This window comes from Sapajus apella, unplaced genomic scaffold (genome assembly GCF_009761245.1).
Source record: "Sapajus apella isolate SASKATOON/1434 unplaced genomic scaffold, GSC_monkey_1.0 scaffold31, whole genome shotgun sequence".
Classification (NCBI taxonomy): Eukaryota; Metazoa; Chordata; class Mammalia; order Primates; family Cebidae; genus Sapajus; species Sapajus apella.
This window is the reverse complement of record NW_022436971.1, coordinates 16,655,044-16,676,280: the sequence shown is the minus strand read 5'-3', so window position 1 is coordinate 16,676,280 and position 21,237 is coordinate 16,655,044. Positions and strand designations below refer to the sequence as shown.

Below are 21,237 nucleotides of genomic sequence, written 5' to 3'. Positions count from 1 at the left end.
AAATCATATTCTACATTATGTTTCATAAGATAAAGAATATTTCTATTGACCATGAAACCAAGAATAATCAATCCTAACTATTCCCTAAGAAAACTTACCACTTACAATATAAACACATTTTTTTGTTAATGCTTACCAGACCAGTGACACTTGGATTGGCACCATGAGAAAGAAGCAACTCTACTACATCAGTACGGCCTTTGTAACATGCCCACATGAGAGCTGTCCATCCTCCCTAAAGAATAAAAAAGTGGCGGGAAAGGGAATCAAACTTTAGATCATCTCTGAGTATAAAAATGTCACTAATGAAATTTCTTTAGTGAATATCTTTATAAACCATTGGTTCATGAAGGTAATATGATATAGTTTTAATTTCCCAAGCTCCCCAAATACAATAATACATGAAATAAGTCAAACCTCTTGCATCCACAAATGGTTACTCCAGAGTTTACACTATATAATGAAACCCGAATTCAAGAACATTCATCATCAACTCTTCCAAATTTCTAAGATTTATTTTGGCTGTCTAAAAATATTTATTCAGAAAGCTTTCTAAGTTCCTAGACAGTCACTTCTTTGTATGAGTTTAAACTTTATCCAGAGAGAGATCTAACAATCATATGCAACTCCTGCATTTAAATACATCCTTAAAGTCCCAGATCATTATAGTACCTCTTGCTAAAACAGAGAGAGAATGCTAAGGCATCTCATCTGTGATCAGGATTTCCAGAGGTAAGCAAGGTCATCAGGTATGAATTAATACCAGACTTGACGATGTTCTACTTACTAAGCTATGGGAGCAATTTTCTCAACTACAATACAATTCAATAAAAAAGACCAATGCAATCAAATCTTACTAAGGAATTAATGTTTTGTTTTTTAAAAATCACTATTTGGACCAATCCACATTTGGTTCTGAGACTATAAATCACTGAATCCTTATCATCCTATTTCAACATCACTAAAAGGGATAAAAAATATTTGTACCCATGGGAAAAGACAGTCTCTTCAATAAAGGGTGCTGGGAAAATTGGATAGCCATAGGTGAAAGAATAAAACTAGACCCCTTCTCTCACCATATACAAAAATCAAAATGGATTAAAGACTTAAATCTAAGACCTTAAACTATGAAACTACTACAAGAAAACATCAGGGAAACTCTCCAGGACATTGATCTGGACAAATATTTGTTTTGTTTTGTTTTGTTTTGTTTTTTTTGAGACGGAGTCTTTCTCTCTCACCAGGCTGGAATGCGGTGGTGCAATCTTGGCTCACGGCAACCTCCACCTCCCTGGTTCAAGTGATACTCCTGCCTCAGTCTCCCAAGTAGCTGGGACTACAGGCATGCGCCACCATGCCCAGCTAGTTTTTTGTATTTTTACTAAAGACAGGGTTTCACCATGTTGGCCAGGATGGTCTCGATCTCTTGACCTTGGGATCTGCCCTCCTCAGCCTCCCAAAGTGCTGGGATTACAGGCATGAGCCATCGCGTCTGGCCAAAAATTTCTTAACTGATACCCTACAAGCACAGGCAACCAAAGCAAACATGGATAAATGGAATCATATCAAGTATAAAAGCTTCTGCACAGCAAAGGAAACAACCAACAAAACTCAAAGACAACCCACAGTATGGGAGACAATATTTGCAAACCAACCATCTGACAAGGGATTAAAAACCAAAATACATAAGGAGCTCAAACAACTCTACAGGAAAAAATGCTAGTAACTCAATCAAAAAATGAACAAAAACTTGAATAGATATTTCTCAAAAGAAGACATACAAATGGCAAAAAGGCATATGAAAAAGGGCTCAACATTACTGATCATCAGAGAAATAGGAATCACAACCACAATGAGATATCATCTCACCCCAGTTAAAATGGCTTTTATCCAAAAGACAGGCAATCACAAATGCTGGCAAGGTTGTGAAGAAAAGGAACCCTCATAAAGTGTTGGTGGGAATGTAACTTAGTACAATCAAAATGAAGGACAGTTTGGAGGCTTTTCAAAAAACTAAAAATTGAGCTACCATATTATTTCACAATACCACTGCTGGTTACAGATCCAAAAGAAAGGAAATCAGTACCTCAAAGAGATATTGGCATTTCCATGTTTATTGCAGCTCTATTCACAACAGTCAAGACTTGGAAGCAACCTAAATGTCCATCAACAGATAAATGGATAAAGAAAATGCAGTACCTCCACACAATGGAGTACTTCTCAGCCATTAAAAAAAGAATCAGATCCTGTCATCTCCAACAGCATGGATGTAACTGGAGATCATTATGTTAAATGAAATAAGCCAGGCACAGAAAGACAAACATCACATGTTCTCACTTATTTGTGAAATCTAAAAATCAAAACAATTGAACTCATAGTGATAGAGCGTAGAAAGACGGTTCCAGAGGCTGGGGAATAGTGGGAGGGCTAGGTAGGAGGTGGAGATAGTTAATGGGCACAAAAAAAATAGAAAGGATAAGACGTAGTACTTGTTGGTACAATAGGGTGACTATAGTCAATAATAATTCAATTGTGCATTTAAAAATAACTAAAAAGGTATAACTGGATTGTTTATAACACACAGGATAAATGCTTGAGGGGACAGAACCCCATTTTACATGATGTGATTAGTACGTATTACATGCCTATATCAAAACATCTCATGAACCCCATAAATATATACACCTACTATATACCCACAAAAATTAAAATATTTTTTTTTTAAATAGAATATTTAGCCAGGCACGGTGGCTCACACCTATAATCCCAGCAATCTGGGAGGCCAAGGCAGGCAGATCACTGAGGTCAGGAGTTCAAAACCAGCCTGGCCAACATGGCAAAACCCCATCTCTACTAAAAATACAAAAGTTAGCTGGGTGTGGTGGCACATGCCTGTAGTACCAGCTACTCAGGAGGCCGAGGCAGGAAAATCACTTGAACCTTAGAGGCAGAGGTCACAGTGAGCCAAGATCCAGCCAGTGCACTCCAGTCTAGATGACAGACCAAGACCCTGTCTCCAAAAAAGAAAAAAGAAAAGGGACTATTTAGCCAGGTATGATGGTACACTTTGGGAGGCCGAGATAGATGGATTGCTTAAACTCCAGAGTTCAAGGCCAGCTCGAGCAACATGGTGAAACCCCATCTCTACAAAAGATTTAGAAATTAGCTGGGCATGATGGCGCATACCTGTAGTCCCAGTTACTTTGGGCTGAGGTAACTGGGACTTGAGCCCCAGAGGTCAAGGCTGCAGTGAGCCAAAATCACACTACTGCACTATAGCCTGGGTGAAAGACTGAGACACTGTCTCAAAAAAAAAAAATTTAAGGTGTGTGTGTCTGTGTCTGTGTCTGTGTGTGTGTCTGTGTCTGTGTGTGTGTGTGTGTGTGTGTGTGTGTGTGTTTGTGTGTGTGTGTGTTTGCCCTAACCTGGAAGGCAAAACTATAGAAAATGAAAACAGATCAGTGATGTCCAGGAATTGGGGATGGCCAAAGTGACGGGGCTGCTGTGTATGGAACTGTGGTGGAATATGTGTCACGGCACATGTCAGAGTGAATTTTACTGCATGTGAATTTTTCTAAAAATTAACCAGAATATGAAGAATATGGAAAGGAATCAACATGAGCTCATTTTTAAAAATACAGATAGCTACAGATATAGACATATGTGTATTCATAAGTTGCATTTACTTCCTATCTCCATCCACCATGGACTAGAAGCCGGGACACCCCACTAGCAACAAGCACTCCTAACACCTAGATATTGGTTTCCAAACATTTTCCAATAAAAAAAGCAAGATTTCCTTAGGAAACTAGTTGATTCCAGTGCTAGCACAGAAAAAAAACAAGATGTGCATTACCCTGAACCATTCTGAAGTACTAAAAAGTAAAGAAGTACTTGAAAAAAAAATTTTGTTTAAGTATGGAACATCTTAAAAGGGCACACAGCCAGCCTGAAAGAGCTTCTAATGGGTTGGAATAACTTGAACAATAACATTAGTACTGGGCTATAACCCAAGGAATAAATGTTCATGAGTCCATACTGAAATAGAAAGATATAGATATATAGATAAATGAATGGATGGATGGATGGATGGATGGATGGATAGATGGATGGATGGATGGATGGATGGACAGACAGACAGATGGCAGATAGACAGATAGAGCAGGATGTGGGGAAGGGAAACAGGGAACTCTTCCTTACAGAAGAATTCTAATGAATCAATGTAGGACGAATGAGGGAGATAGAAAATCATCATCACACCACCACAGTAATGGTAATAACTCAGGTAAGAGTCACTGATGAATGCTAAATCAAGTAGGTGAAAGTTTAGTCAAAAGAAATATTTTGTTTAGTCTCAAAGTATCTTCCCCCAAATATTTAGTAATCACAAAGGGAAAAATAGTACCCTTACAGTGGCAGACACCACCCTAATCAAGAGATGAAGTTTGACATCACCAGTGATACAAACTGAAATCATGTTTCCCTAGGGGGTGCACCAAGAAAAGCACATCACCTCTGGGACATCCTTCCCTCTAAAGCACATCTGAATCTGAACATGAGAAACACCCACAAATCCAAATTGAGGAACCTTCTAAAATTACTGATGAATACTCTTCAAAAGTGTCAAGGCCGTGAAAGACACAACGTATTTAGGTCAAATTACAGAGCTGGGCATTTGATCAAGTCAAGTCTTACATATACATTTTAACTTGTAAAATACTTGCCCAGAACTTTTTAACATCATGCCCTCACTTCAATTTAAATAATGTCCCAGCCGGGCATAGTGGCTCACGTCTATAATGCCAATACTTTGGGAGGCCAAGGAGGGCAGATTATTTGAGCTCAGGAGTTCAAGACTGGCCTGGGCAACATGGTGAAACCCCACCTCTACAAAAAATACAAAAATTAGCTGGCCATGTGGTGTGTGTCTGTAGTCTCAGCTAGGAGCGGGGCTGAGGTGGGAGGATCACTTGAGCCTGGGAGGCAGAGGTTGCAGCGAGCCAAGATTGCACCATTGCACTCCAGCCTGGGTGACAGAGTGAGACCCTGTATCAAAAAAGAAACAACAACAACAAAAAAAAACAGGAGGCCTAGGCAGGAGGATCACTTGAGGTCAGGAGTTTATAACCAGCCTGGCCAACATGGTGAAATCCTGCCTCTACTAAAAATACAAAAAGCTAGCCAGGCATGGTGGTGCGCGCCTGTAATCCCAGCTCCTCAGGAGGCTGAGGCAGGAGAATCACTTGAACCTGGGAGGCAGAGGTTGCAATGAGCCAAGATTGTGCCACTGTGCTCCAGCCTGGGCAACAGAGCAAGACTCTGACTCATGGGAAAAAAAAAAAATAATGTCCCCCTGACCCTCTTTGTAAGAACCTACGAGATAAAAATATGAACCTCAAGAAAATGAAGTTAAACTGGCAAAATGAAAGACTGAGACAAATGAACTACAGTATAGCTTTATAGCTATTTCATGAACTCTTTCTTCAGTTTGGTGCCAGTAAAGGTCCTCACAGGAAGACTCCTCACTAGGCTTTTGATATCATATCCTGGAATTCTCCCAGGGACTCTGTCTTCCCTCAACTTGGTAGTTACTATCACCCACCTACCCAATCCTTTGAGGTGAAGGTCCCGCAATACTATGAGAGACACTGTCCTCAGTTTCCCCAGCTTTCAGTGTTTTTAAGCCTAAATAAAGATCCTTTAAATATTAAAGGTTTTGTGGTCATCTGAAGAAATAGGGAGAGCCAAAGAAGTTTAAGAAATCAGTTTTTATGAATCTTAACGCATTTTTACACATTCATAATGTATATTTTATTGTTCCTAATTCCTTTGCTGATATATGTAAAACAATGATAGAGGAGAAAGCCTTTGGAGCAGGGAGACCTGGTTCAAAACCCAGCCCAAATGCTTACTAGCTGTGTGACTTAGGATAAAGAGTCACTTCTTCCAGTCTCAATTTCCTCAACTGCACATTGAGAACAAAATCAATACTTAGTCCCTAGGATTGTTCTAAGAAGTCAGTTAAATGACACAGCAGCTACAAAGTACGTAAAGAGGCCAGGCATGGAATAGCTACCTACTGGTATGGCACCTAGTGGTATGGTACTATTCCATGCCTGGCCTCCTTATGTGCTTTACAACAGCTGTGTCATTATTAACCCAACTGATAATCTGGTAAGGTACTTTTAAGAAAATATTGAGAACTGGATAACTCCCTGCATTTCCCTTCTATCTTTCGTACGAACAAGGCAAAAACCACATTTTACTCCCAGCTGTTATATCCATCTTTGCCTAGGTTACTGACATAATTTTCTTCTCTCCCTAAACTTTCACTGCAATGTACTTAAATTCTTTTCAGAACTATGTAAGATACTAGTGGTTCCCTATATCTTCCTATGATACCATCCATTTCTCTTAATTTTGAGAACAAATATAAGACTACACAGGTATAACTACTGTGTATATTATAATGTGCTATTAGGTACAAAATGCTGGAATGCTGTGGCTTCTTCAAAACTCAGACCATCTGTACTTCAAAAAGCATCATCAGCTAAGTAATAAATATTTTATGTATCACAGCAGGTCATCTTCTTCCTTTCTTCTACTGTTAAAGTCAACTTTTTAAAAGGCTGAACATTTTACAGAATTAGCCAGAAATGATCTCTCTCTTCACCTTATGCTTTAATCAGATGCCAAGCTCAAATAAGAGCTAAGTAATAATTAAGGATCACATCTTGTTAAACTTCTGTCATGCACAGATAGCATGTCTGAAAATAATCACATTTTTAAAATAAATCTAAACATATTATTCTGAAAAGCACAACTTCAAACACCTGATAAGTTTTAAAACCATACGCTGTCCCTCCTAAAGTCCTATCTAAAGGAAACAACTGTCTCAGAAGTTTCAAAACGTTGGTATATTAAAGGGTAATGAGTTATTTGTAACAATATTTCAGAATTTTAAACTCTGAAACAAATGAAAAATGACTAACAGTATTCTAAGAGGCATAACACCTGGGTTTTAAAACATTTTTGAGGGTCATTTCAATGCCCAATCCCAAATGCTAAAAACATTATTATAATATCATTTCACACATAAAAATACAAGATTTCACACATATCTGTTATTATAAATAAGATTTCAGCTAATGAAGAATATATTATAAAAAAACGTACATACCATATCACGGTGCTCCAAGTTAACCCCACATTTCAGTAGCTCTTCTACGATGTGTACATGCCCTTCTTTTGATGCGGATATAAGTGCTGTCCAATTATCCTTGAACACATATTTTAAAAGTTACCATTTTAAAACCAAAAATAACATTTCAAAGTAAGCAAAACTAAAATTAAATTTACATACCAAATGATCATACCAAATTGACATGATTTGACCCATGCTAACTAAACTACTCTAAAGTGATACTGAAGCTCTCTTAAGAATCAGTCTGTCCATTTGCATCACTAATAATGGTGTAAACATGGTTTTATAACTGCTTGTTCAGTCTTCTCACTGGACTTCTAATCATATACTATGTTTTTAAAAAGGAGAAAAGATGATCTTCAAAACCTCAAAGCTAATCCTCATTGGCTAGCAACCATTACTATAATATAAATTGGAATTAAAGAGACTGTAATCAGATTTAAAAGCACATTCACAGGCTACCAAACTTCAGAGATCTCATATGATGTGTTAAGAAACTTTGTGATACGGAAAAAGAACTATTCTCCTTTATTTTGTAAATAAAGGATACAAGCATCCTATGTTAACTTTTATTCCTAATTGTAATTTAATTCAAGTGATCATTCAATTAAGAAACAAAATAGATGTAGCTATGTGACCCTCAAACGCAATTCCAAAAGTACAGGAAGAATTACAGGAAATGTAACTTTGTGGAATGTTGATTTATCCCTCAGAAGGGATATCAGAAGGGAACACATCTTCCTGGCCATTATCATGTAATGACATTTATAATATGTTACCATTACGGAGAGTTACTTAACATGACTCATATGTGGGTATCTTCAAGGCAAACATTTAACTGCATGTACACAGGCTCTCTATTCAGCCAGTCCCATCCATATACAAAAACCAAAGAGCTGAGATCCTTCATTGAGAGTAAAAATTTCCCTCCTGTATTACTCTTTAAAAAAAGAAAACTGATATAGCCCACTAGGCAAAGTTGAGATATATGTAAAAGTTTTAATCATTACTTTTGAATCACTTCTGAAAAAAAAAAAAATAGCCAAGAGAGAATAAATAATGAGTTAATTATTTTAATATATACCAAATCTTCCAGATTGCAGTTAGCTCCATTCTTAATTAATTCCTTCACTATTTCCAGATTGCCTTGTTCTGCAGCTATCATCAGTGGAGTCTGGCCACACTAGAGAATATAAAAGACACAGGGAACTTATCAAGATACTGTACTTTTATTAAAACATCACGGTTAAATATAGCACACATTTTCACAAATGCATATTAAGCATCACTTAGTTGTGTTTACTATATTTAACTTAGAAACAGCTAAGTTTCAGTTTACTAATAATTTAAAAGTCAAAGAAAAAATAAAACATAACTTTCTTCCCACAGCATTAATAATCTGACACAAACCCTGAGTGACGGCGGGGCAGGACATGCTCTCGACCCAGCGTGTGCCACTCCCAGCCTTAATGTGCCCTCCTGCTCATTCCCACCTCTTTACTCATCCCCTATCATTTACTTTTCCTATGCTAATCCTTGTTTGTAACCACATTTTTATTGTGTGATTAACAACTGATTATTGTCTGTCTCACCTAAAGGCTGGGAAACATGTCAGTTTTGCTTACAGGTTTAAAAGTACATACCCAGTGTGAGGGACAATGACTGCCACACACGTTCCCAAATATTTGCTGGGTAAACGAGTGAGTAAAGTCTCAAAGAATTTAAAAATCTTTTAGGCACAACATCCAAATAAGCAAATAATTATAATGATTACTGAAATACAACAGATGCTATTGTAAGTATAATACAAGTAAGGATTTAAACACAAACACTCGTTTAAAGTTCAAAAATCAATCACATTAAATACAGACATTCTTCTGTAAGGACGGATACTAAGTTATATGTGGTAGCCACATGTCATCCAGCCAGGCTCACCAGGGAATGACGTATTATACATAGATTTTCTGGGTGAACCAATTTATCCTCTCAACATTAAAGCTGATTATAACTTTTAAGATAATCACCATTCCAAAAAGCTATGCACATACTGCTACCTGTTAAACAGATTACCTTAAACATTATGTTTATAATTCTGAGTCATAACTACTAACATTAATTATGATGCCACGCATGTCTGTCAGCTCTAGGTTCTTTGTTATAAATTCTACAGAATGGTTCTCGCTTCTAATCTACTGGGATAAAAAGTGAGATATCAAAGTTATTGATTAGTAGAATATATAAATTAAAGCAACAAACTAAATCCACAGTCTTGAGGGGACATCAATTTTACATCATAGTTTTCAAAACTGTAATTCCAAAGACTCAGGGAAGTTTTCTGTTTACTCTCTGGGGTCACAGTTACATTTCAGATGTTCACATAGAAAAGTGTTTCCAGATAATGAGAGAAAAACATAATATCAATGTCTTAATAATATAAATGTTATAAATATATAACATAATACAAAGGTTATAAATACCTGTAACACAAGTAGGAAAGATGGTATAAATCTGATAGCCTAGAAACATGCCAAATGAAAGACGTGAACGGTCATTATTTTGTCTTGCAGAAACTATTAGTTGTCTACCCACTACCTAAAATGACAGGGCTTGTTAGAGGTGGCAATGAGCTCAGCTGAAAAACACATCCCGTGTTCAGCCTCACTTGCAGATGGAAATAATCCCACAACAATGCCCGGGCTAGCTCTTCAGGAAAGCTCTGCCAGGAACTAATTCAGCTGCTCTGTGCCTTTTCCTCCTCCTTGCCTGATACTGAGACACAACGCTGCAGCTTATGCAACATGACTGGAGGCAGTAGGCACACACTGAGGGGTGGCCAGAAAGGAAGGAGCCTGGGTCCTTGAGGACATCCTGAAGCCATCATATCAGCCTAGGAATGGCTCATCTAGCTTGTCATTATGTGAGAAAAACAAAACTTTAATTTGTCTAAATCACTGTTTTGAGAGCAATTCTTAACTGATACACCTTTTGTAGCTACACTATCTAAAAAGATAATGACTTTCACGAAAGGCTGTCATAAAGTTTTACTGGATCCCCAAAGAGAACGATTGTTACTTTAAAAATTGGGCCTGAAAACAAAGCCTATTTGGATTCTCCTAGTTCTTAACCAGTCCAGCAACTACAATTGCAGAGACAGAGTAACTTGTGTCATGACAACTTCATTCTTCCACTTGAAAATAAATCAATAAAGATCCTTTCCATACTTGACTCCACAATCCCAGCAAATTCCATGCCTATCTCCTTCCAGAGAACACAGGATTACATAACCCACATAACCCCTGCCCTACTACTCATAGTGACCTCAAGCCAAAACACACCAAAACAAAACAGAACACTGCGCTCACTGAAATACCAGGCTTTATCTCAGCTTTCCAGAAGACTACAATGAAAAACAGCTATTATTCACGCATCTTTTTGCTCTTCCCAATTTCTAGGTTCCCATTTCTATTTATTTAAGGGTATGGGACCTAAATAACCACTGTTTTTTTAAAGCAGTCCTTCTGGAGGATTTATACTTCTTTGATTAAATATGGTGAAACTAAAACATTTTGAAATCCTCCTTTGAAATTTCCCTTGAAGTCTATTTATAGGCCAGGGACAGTGATTCTCACGCCTGTAATTCCAGCACTTTCGGAAACTGAGGCAGGAGGATCACTTGAGCCCAGGAGTTGGAGACTAGCCTGCGCAACATAGTGAGACTTCATCTCTACAAAAAAAAATTAAAAGAGCCAGTCATGGTAGCAAACACCTGTAATCCTAGCTACTCAGGAGGCTGAGGTGGGAGGATTGCTTAAGCCCAGCAGGTCAAGGCTGCAGAGAGCTGGATCATGCCACTACACTCCAGCCTGGGCAACAGAGTAAGACCCTGTCTCGACAAAATAAAGTTTACTCATAAACATATAGCAAAATCCACTGCTTAAAGTCTCAGTTCATTTTCTTAAACAGGAGAAAAATGACTAGCCTCAACCTTATACCAAGGAGAGGTGAGAGTGCTTTTTGTTCCTTTCAAAACTAAAAATAAAAACCCTTCGCTAATCTACAAAGGACAAAGATTGCCATCATTGAGAAGACTGGCATCATAGGCCAAGGATTTATCTAGTTTACAAATAAAGCAACAAAAAAAAGGAAACTAGAATTCACTGTTTGTGACCAATTATGTGCTAATAAGCACAGTATCAGGCAATTTTACCCCTTTTTTTATTTGTTTATTTTATATTTTTTAGAGATAGGATCTCAGTCTGTTGTCCAGGCTGCAGTGTAGTGGTACAATTGTAGTTCACTGCAGCCTTGAATTCCTGGGGTCAAGTGATCCTCCCACCCAAGCCAAGTAGCTAGGTCTAAAAGTGCCATACCTGGATAATTTTTTTTAGTAGAAGTAGGGTCTCACTACAGTGCCCAGGCTGATCTCAAACTCCCAGACTCAAGAGATCCACCTACCTCAGTCTCCCAAAGTGCTGAGATTACAGGCATGAGCCACTGCATCCAGCCTACCCACATGTTTTTTTTTGAGACGAAGTCTCGCTCTGTCACCCAGGCTGGAGTGCAGTGGCACAATCTCGGCTCACTGCAACCTTCGCCTCCTGGGTTATTTTAATTGATCTGATACTTAAGAACCTTTCCCAAAACTTATAACCAAAACACATTAACATAAAGTTACATAAATACTTTTTAAAACGAAAAAGAAGGGAAAAAAATCCAAACAACTTTTTGTAATTCTACAAAAATTAACATCTTATCAGAAGAATGCTAAAAAAAAAAAAAAAAAAAAAAAACACAAACCAACTTTTACACTGAGCCATAACTGAACAAGCCCAGGTAGTTTCAAATTATCACTTTAAAACTCCAATTTAAATTGATACAATATTAAACTGGACATAATGCTAATTAATATCCACTAAATGCTTATCTTGCATGATGCCAAATTCAGCTCTTTGCCACTGTGCTTTAGTGGTAACATTAATAAAATTTTACACTTACTGGTGTGCTATTTTTTTCCTTCTAAGTGAACCTATTTTCTCAGTGTTCCCTGAAGTAAAACTTAATGTTTTCAAACTATCATATGGTTATTCCAAATATGCTAACATATGCTAACAAAATGACTACTTCTGTAATTCTTTTATAACAATTACTAATCTCCAATTACAAATGTTATATCTTATCTATGTACAACAATTTTTAACTATTCGTAATCATATAAGGGGTAATGATGTTAACTAATGAAAATATATTTTGATCAATATAGAAACATTGAAAATATAGGCATTATCTATCATTAAACTTTATTCTGAAGACTCAAAGAAAACTCATAAAGCTTAAACTGATTATAATTTATTTAAAATCAAATAGAGCAGAGTTCAAATACGGACTCTACCAAACAATATTTTGGATAGGAAACTGAGGAATTAAGTTATTTATCCATAAATAATGATAAATAACAGTAATATTCTTCATATAGCTGCTATGCAAGTTAAATGAGTTAAGATATAGAAAATATATACCAGAATATTTGCATAAGTACTCAATAAAAACATTAGCTAGCATAAAATTATTGTAAGAACATTTTTATATCAAGATTTCCTTAACAACTGAGTTAACATTAAATGAAATTAGGTACTCCACGTCAAAAAAAGTAATAATAAAGTAGTTATTAAGTCAGTTCAGCAGCTTTAAAAACATGTATAGGTAAGGCATGATGGCTCACACCTGTAACCCCAGCACTTTGGGAGACTGAGGAAGGCAGACAGATTGAGTCCAGGAATTCGAGACCAGCTTGGGCAATAAGGCAAAGCCCCATCTCAACTAAAAATACAAAAAATTAGCCAGGCATGGTGCTGTACACCTGTGTCCCAGCTACTTGAGAGGGGGCTGAAGCAGGAAGATCACTTGGGCCTAGGAGGTCAAGGTTGCAGTGACCCCTGATTCTGCCACTGCACTCCAGCCTGGGTGACAAAGTGAGACACTGTCTAAAACCAAAAAACAAAAGCAAAACCATTTATAATATTTGAACACCCATGTTTATAGCAGCATTATTCACAACAGCCAAGGGATGGAAGCAACCCAAATTTCTAGCCACAGATGAACAGATCAAGAAAATGTGCTACATACATACAATGAAATATTATTCAGCCTTAAAATGGAAGGAAATCCTGTTACATGCTATAACATGGATGAACCTTGAGGCTATTATGCTAACTGAAATAAGCCAGTCACAAAAAGACAAACAGTATGTAAGTCCAATTACATGAGATGTCTAAATAGTCATATTCATACAAATAGAAAGTAAAATGGTCACTGCCAGGGGTTAGGAAGAGGGGGAAAGGGAGAGCCATTGTTTAATATTGTTTTGATTTTGCAGGATGAAAGAGCTCTGGTAGGCCGGGGACGGTAGTCACACCTGTAATCCCAGCACTTTGGGAGGTGAGGTGGGCAAATCACTTGAGGTCAGGAGTTCGAGACCAGCCTGACCAATGTGGTGAAACCCCATCTCTACTAAAAATACAAAAAACTAGCCAGGGGTGGTGGCACATGACTATAGTCCCAGCTACTTGGGAGGCTGAGGTACGAGAACCACTTGAAAGCAGGGGGCAAAGGTTTCAGTGAGCCAAGATCATATACACTTCACTCCAGCCTGGGCGACAGAGTGAGACTTCATCTCAAAAAAAAAAAAAAAAAAAAAAGAAAAGAAACAGTTGTGGAATCTATTGCCCAACAATGCAGAAATACTTAATACTCCTAAACTGTATCCTTAAAAATGGTGAAGATGGTAAAGACAGTAAATTTTATAGTATGTGTTTATCACAACAAAAATTTATAAATAAAACTTTTTATATGTCTACACACAGATATATACGTAAGCAAATACATACAAAGATGTAAGTATATATACATACACATATACATATAGCGTAAAATAAAAACTCCTTATTCATCTTATCTACTGGCAAGAAATAGCATACTCTTGAAAATATATACAGTTCTAAGAGACAGGGTTGTTTTCCTTAAGTTTTATAAAACAAACACACACCCTGACACTTACAAAATTTACACAAAACTGTATTAGCACCTAAAATGTCATGCCAAATAATAATAGCTTGGCTCTTCATAATGAACTAAGATACACATTTTTAAACTCATAACAACGAGTAGAAATATCTGAGTTAATGTTTATTAATGTGTTCCTAACTATAACACATAACCTATTTAACTCTCAAATAAAGTGAAACGTATTTTATAGGTAGAGCCAAAATAAATGATATATAAATTGTTTTATATATTATTTAAAGATGTAGGGGTTTTATAATCCCAAAGTGTATGGGACAAACAATGGTGGAAAACAGTTGGGGTTCATTAAAGAAAGTATTTCAACAATCCTTGGTTTCTTGTCTGGTTAATCAAGATCAGGTCCAGATGATCTCCAAAGTTTCATAGAAGAACTTGATTTCAGTAATCAAGCTTCCTGAATATTAAGTCAGGGGAAAAAATTAATAAAGCTAAATTCAATAGTCAATCATTTATATAAGTTAAAATGTACTCCAAAAACATGGAATTTGAAGTACTTTTAAGACATTATATCGTAAGTATAGTCCAATATCACTAAGGGTTAGAACTACCTATTTCTTACACACTTTTATCCTGTACATAGTAGGTAGTCAACAAATCTTCGTGAAAGAATTTAATTTTACAAACTTGGTCTTACCTCATTTCTCTCATCTACATCTTTGCATTTTTCAAGAAGAGCTTTCAGAGCAGGAATGTTTTCTTCCTCTACATAATTTATTACACTCTGTGATATCAAAACTGACATTTTCACAGAAAGCTGCAGTTCACTTCAATACCTGTTAATTAGACAAAATACACATAATTCACAGTTAGAAAAGAATTAAGTTACTATTAAATACAGTATCCTTCTTAACATTAACCTCATGCGAGGATACCTCCAGTGGCAGAGGTGAAGACATGGCTTCTGACGGCTTCAATAGCTCAGCTGGCAAAAAGCCGCCAAGATGTCGCTTCCCTAGGTTCACACTCACCTCCATCTTATCCAAACACCAAACTCCAGATCCATCCCCATGCTTCCCTGCTCCTCCTGCTGTCACCATCCCAGTAAACAGCAGCTCCAGGTCCATTCTTCCAAGGCCAAAAACCTTGGAATTGACCTCTTCCTCTTGCACCCTACACCCAATCTATTAGAAAATCCTTTTGGCTCTACCTGTAAAACACATTTCACATCTGACTACCACTCACCACTTCCGTCACTGCCACCCGGGATGAGCCACAGTGACTCTCACCTGGATCACTGTCATCACTTCCTAACTGGCCTCCCAGCCGCCACTCTACCTGGAAAAGTGGATTTTAAATGGTCTCATTGCAAATAAATATTAAGTATGTGAGGTGATGAATATGTTAATTGACCTGATTTGATCACTGCACAATGGATACATGTATCAAAACATCACACTGGATCCCATAAATATATATAATTTGTCAATTAAAATTACATTAAAAATTTTTTTTAACTTTAACATACATCAGACTCACCTGAAGAGCTTTTAAAGCAAGTATCTGGGCCCCAACCTCAGAAAGTCTGACTCAGCAGGTCTGGGTGGGGCCCTTACTCTGCATCTTTACACAGCTCCCTGTGACGCTGACACCACTGAGGAAGAACCGCAATGTGGGGAGTACTAAGTCAGAGCACGGCCTCTTTTATTCGAAGCCCTCTAAGGGCTTCTCAGAGTGCTCAAAGTAAAATCAAAGGTTTTTACCTTGGCCTAGATGACTCTAAGTGGCAAGCCTCTCACCTGTGTTACACGTGTGACCGTGGCTCCTACCACTCCCTCCCACCCTCCTGGCTGCCTGGCCATGCTGCACACTGTTCCACCTCACCAGGCCTCTGTGCTACTTTTCTGTCTGCTTAGAATTCGCTTCCATAGGACATACATGTGGCTCACCCCCAACCTCCTTGAGGTCACCTGGTTAGAAAGCCTCACCTGACGTGGGAGGTGAGAGTCCCAAGCTCACACAGGCTTCACCGTAGCCCTGCACTCTCAACCCTCTGTCTGCTCTCACCGCTCTCCATAGCACTTGCCACCATCAGAAAATTGACATATTGTTTGCTTATTGTCTGTCTACCATAACTACACTTTAAGTTCCAAAAAAGTAGGAATTTTATTATATTCAAATGGACATCCAAATGCAAATAAATAAACAAACCTCAATCCATACTTTGTACCACATATAGAAAGTACAAAACTTCTAGAAGAAAACATAAATGACCTTAGCGACCTTAGATTAAGAAGGATTTGATATAAGTATGGTGCATAAAAAAAGAAAACTGATAAATGAGAGTTCATCAAAATTGAAAACTTCTGCTGCTATGAAAATAAAATTGCTTGGGACTGATGAATCCTTTTTCCTTCCTTTTCCTCTACTCTTGAACAGGACCATCTATAACTGACATCCCATGCCCACTCCCCAACTCTAATGTTGGAGCAGATAACTTGTTTCTTGTGTTTCACAGGTGGAAAGGAATCATGCCTCCGGATGGACTACACCCACAGCCTCTCATATCTGATTTGGATGATGAGATTTAAATGAGACTGTGGACTTTGGGTTGATGCTGTAATGGACTGAGACTTTGAGGGAGGCCTTAGGATGGAGTGAAAATGTTTTGCACGTGGGAAAGAAGTGTATCTCTGGGGGCCAGATGGCGGAAACCATTGTGCTATATGATTCTACTTATACAGCATTCTGGAAAAGGAAAACTACAGGGGCAGAAAACAGATCAGGGGCTGCCAGGGTCTAAGACAGGGGAATGAGATGGCTACAAAAGAGTACAAAAGAATTTGGCGAGTTAATGGCTGTTCTCTATCTTGACTGTGGTGACAGTTACACAGTCATTTGTCAAAATTCAAAACCATCCAATAAAAAGGGTGAAGCCTATCATATGTAAATTATACATCCATAGACCTTACTTTTAGGGAGTATATATTCACAGCAACCTAAATCTATACTCCTGGGTTGAAAAGTTTTATTTTAAAAAATGATGTTATTTGATCCAATAGTTTCACTTCTAGGAATTATTCTGAAAACATGAGAAACATGGACAAAATTTTGAGATTTTAAGTAAAACAATTTTATCCACAAGAACAAAAATCTTAGAAATGGATATTATATAAATTACAAAAATTCACAAAGTAGGATAATATACAGTCATCAAAATGTCTCAAAAATGCATTACAGAAAAATGCGCATAATAGAAGAAGTGGGGTAAAAGATTAAGAGCTATATATACAGCATCTCAGCTATTTTAAATATAAACATTTTTCAATATTGGAAATAAAAAAAGAACAAATGGTAATGGGCATTAGTATAATTTTGTTTTCTTTAGAACCTTTATTTCCTGCATGTTCCAGAATGTGATACTTCTATCATTAGAAAGCAGTGAGGGATTTTTATTAGCAGTCATCACCAACACCCACCTTCATTTGTTCCCATTCTGCAGCAAGGCTTGCGGGATCTGGCTCTCCCTCTATACCGGCCCCAGCTCACCCACAGCCCAGCCAAGCAGAAGCACTCAAATTTACCCCACTCCCCCAGTGCTGTTCCACACCCCTGCCTGTGCTCGATTTGCTCCTTCCAAGTAGAACACCGTTCTCATCTCTACTCTACCAAGGCATCCATCTCTCTCTGAGTAGCAAAGCTACCATGTGTCATCCAGTTTACCCCCTAAAGTGTGAGATCAGCCAACATCCAGTTTACCCCCTAAAGTGTGGGATCAGCCAACTCCATGCTCAGTGCCTTAGTTTAGGCCTTCCCCATCTATACTAATCAGACCCCTAGCATTGCAAGAGACTAATTTAAACTAGCTTAAGCAAAACAGAAAAATGTATTTGAAGGATGCTGGTTTATATCCCATAAATACACTATGGGGAGAGTGGGTGCCACTGGACCTCAAATGCCAGGAGGATTCTCTTTCTCTACTCGCTTAATCTACTTTCATTCTAGACCAACTTCTTCTACACAAAAAGAAATATGGCTTCGCACAGCTCTCCAGCCTCAAATCAGATAATTGATTTATTTTTTTTTATTTATTTTGAGACAGGGTCTCACTCTGTCATTCAGACTGAAGTACAGTAGCACGATCACAGCTCACTGCAAGCTTGGCCTCTCAGGCTCAAGCAATCCTCCCACCTCCTGAGTAGTTGGGACTACAGGCGTGCACCACATGCCCAGCTAATTTCTGTAGAAATGAGGTTTCACCATGTTGCCCAGGCTGGTCTCAAACTTCTGGGCTCAAGTTATCCACCCGCCTCAGCCTCCCAAAGTGCTGGGATTACAGGCATGAGCCACTGCACCTGGCCTAAATCAGATAGTTTCTACCAGCAGAGAAAGCAGGTTATTATTTGTTCCTAGATCCAAAAGTTTCAGAAAAAGGCTCTGACTGACCAGGCTGGATCTGCTGCACACTCAGAGGCAATCAACTAGAGACACAAAGTTGGGAGGGGGTTACAAGGTCACACAGTATTGACATTGTTTCCAGAAAAGCGTAAACAGTTGTGATGTAGACATGAATTCTAAAAATGGCTGCTACACCATCTCTCACCTGGATCAGTGTCACAGGCTATCGATTTTTGCCTCCCCTCTCCAGTCCTGCCCCTACACTCCATTTGCCACACGGAAGCAAGAGTGATCCACGACACATTCCTCTAGAAACCAAGGTTGGGAGGACAGATGACAGCCTTACTACTTACAAGTTATTCAAGGAATTTATGTCCTCTAAGGCTTTTAAGCCATCGTAAAGATGCAAATATGCAATTCCTATGGAAAGCTTTGCTCTCCGCTAAGCAGAGTGAAGACTCAGTAAGTTCAATTCTTGATTTTGCTTAGGACATGCAGATCCTTCACAATCTGGCCCCATCTTACCATTCCAGCCTCATCTCTTCCTTCCCTCCCCCCCACACACAGTCACATCTACACTTCCAGCATCAGCCAGACTGATCTTCCTGTGGCTCCTTCACTGCCCCACACTTTGTTCATTCCAGGCCTTTGCACTTAATGCCCCCTCTGCTTAGAAAGTCTATGGTCCATGATACACATGCCTGGACAGCTCCCACCCATCCTTAAGAACATGGCTCTAACAGATCTTCTGGAAGCCTTCACTGACTGGCTGCCTACCCCAAGCTGGGCCAGGCCCTGAGCTCCTCCACCCCTGTGTATACATCTAGTTGTAGACTGCTCACATCACAGTCAACTCTCCTCTCCATTTTACTTACTCTCTCCACATCTCCCTAAGACTACAAGTTCTTGTGGCAGAATCTGCTTTTTATCTAGTATAATGCCTGCACAACAGGGGGTGAGAGAGAAAAGCAGCCCCTGACTGTCAGGAACTGACCTGGCATGCACAACCAGACTTGGTGTTCTAAAGTAAATGCAACAATTTCAAAGAACACCAACATCAAGCAAGGTCACTCTGTCACCAGGATATGAAGACAAAAATAAAACTACTCTGGAATCATATCTGAACACACAGACCAAAACATGAACATTATCCAAACCACAAAATGCTCAAACCTCTTCCCATCCTGGCTAATATGAAGGAATGCTGCTCTTTATCAAGTACAGCCTTAGCCTTACTCCATGCCTCTCTCCTTTTCGTTAAGATTTTAAATCTCCAATTGCAGAATGCCCACTGCCCCTGCTTCCTATAGCACCCAAGACTGAGCAAAGCTTTTCTTCCTTGAACTCTTCCCCAAATCACCTAACATCAGCTCGAATCTTCTAAGTCTTTTCTAACAACCTCTTACAGAGATCTCCCATAGTTCCCTAGGATAGGCATTCTCCTTCATTGCAGGAGTTAACAAGACCGACTTTGTTCAACTATAAGTATGGTCCTAGCAGTCTTTGACTAGGATATTGACTGTGTTTGATAAATTTCACTGAGCAATCAATTATTAAATGTCATGTTTGTAGGCACATATATAAGTACCCAGAAATTATAAAACCAAATTAGAACATTAAATCCATATCTGTTGTTATACACAATAGTAAAACTCATGACACACTGTCATGTTAAAGAGTATGTATATGGTATAATTCTATTTGACAAAATAAATAAAACCCCTATATATGTATCTATTCAGCGTGTACACATGAACAAAAAGTGTGGAAGGACACATACCTGGCTGTAAAGTTAGTTATCTTACCACGTAGGACTAAAAGGAGGACATTATTAGCTCTGTCTTTACATGGCTTTATGCTATACCATTTTACTTGATATAAGTCTACATTCATTTTCATTAGGAAAAAAAAGTTTAATCACAGGAAGAAAACTACAGCTTCTTGTCTTTCACGTTTAAGTGTCAATGTTCACTTTAAAAACGCCTTTCATCTTAAAGAGAAGCTCGCTCTAGTGGTTAGAAGTATAAACCCAGCACTTTGGGAGGCCGAGGCGGGTGGATCACGAGGTCAAGAGATCAAGACCAACCTGGTCAACATGGTGAAACCCCGTCTCTACTAAAAATACAAAAAATTAGCTGGGCATGGTGGCACGTGCCTGTAATCCCAGCTACTCAGGCGGCTGAGGCAGGAGAATTGCCTGAACCCAGGAGGCGGAGGTTGCATTGAGCCAAGATTGCGCCATTGCACTCCAGCCTAGGCAACAAGAGCAAAACTCCGTCTCAAAAAAAAAAAAAAAGAAGTATAAACCCTAGAGCCAAACTGCCTTGGTTTGACTCCTGACTGTGCTATTGATCATTATACCATCTGAAGCTAGTTTTCTTCTTCTTTAACTTTTTAATTGATACATAACAATTGTACATATTTATGGGCTATGTGGAGTATCTGGATACATGCATGTGATGTGTAATGATCAAATCAGGGTATTTAGGATGTTCATCACCTCAAACATTTATCATTTCTTTGTCCTGGGAACATCTCAAATCTTATCTTCTAGCCATTTTTAAACACACAATAAAAAATAAAATGTACAATAAACTGTTAAGTATAGTACTGTGCGG

At 38.3% G+C, this 21,237-nt stretch overlaps 1 protein-coding gene across 12 annotated transcripts in view; it reads right to left on the bottom strand.

Moving 5' to 3' along the window:
* The window catches only part of KIDINS220 (kinase D interacting substrate 220), a 120,802-nt gene that overhangs the window by 95,160 nt on the left and 4,405 nt on the right, over nt 1-21,237 (bottom strand). For all 12 annotated transcript variants that reach the window (XM_032294209.1, XM_032294207.1, XM_032294211.1 and 9 more), the window contains exons 2-5: nt 14,919-15,057; nt 8,289-8,387; nt 7,181-7,279; nt 137-235 (exon numbers count right to left, since the gene is read on the bottom strand). In XM_032294209.1, coding sequence (XP_032150100.1) covers nt 137-235; nt 7,181-7,279; nt 8,289-8,387; nt 14,919-15,026 — 405 coding nt within the window. In that variant the 5' untranslated portion in view covers nt 15,027-15,057. The remainder of the gene's footprint in view (nt 1-136; nt 236-7,180; nt 7,280-8,288; nt 8,388-14,918; nt 15,058-21,237) is intronic.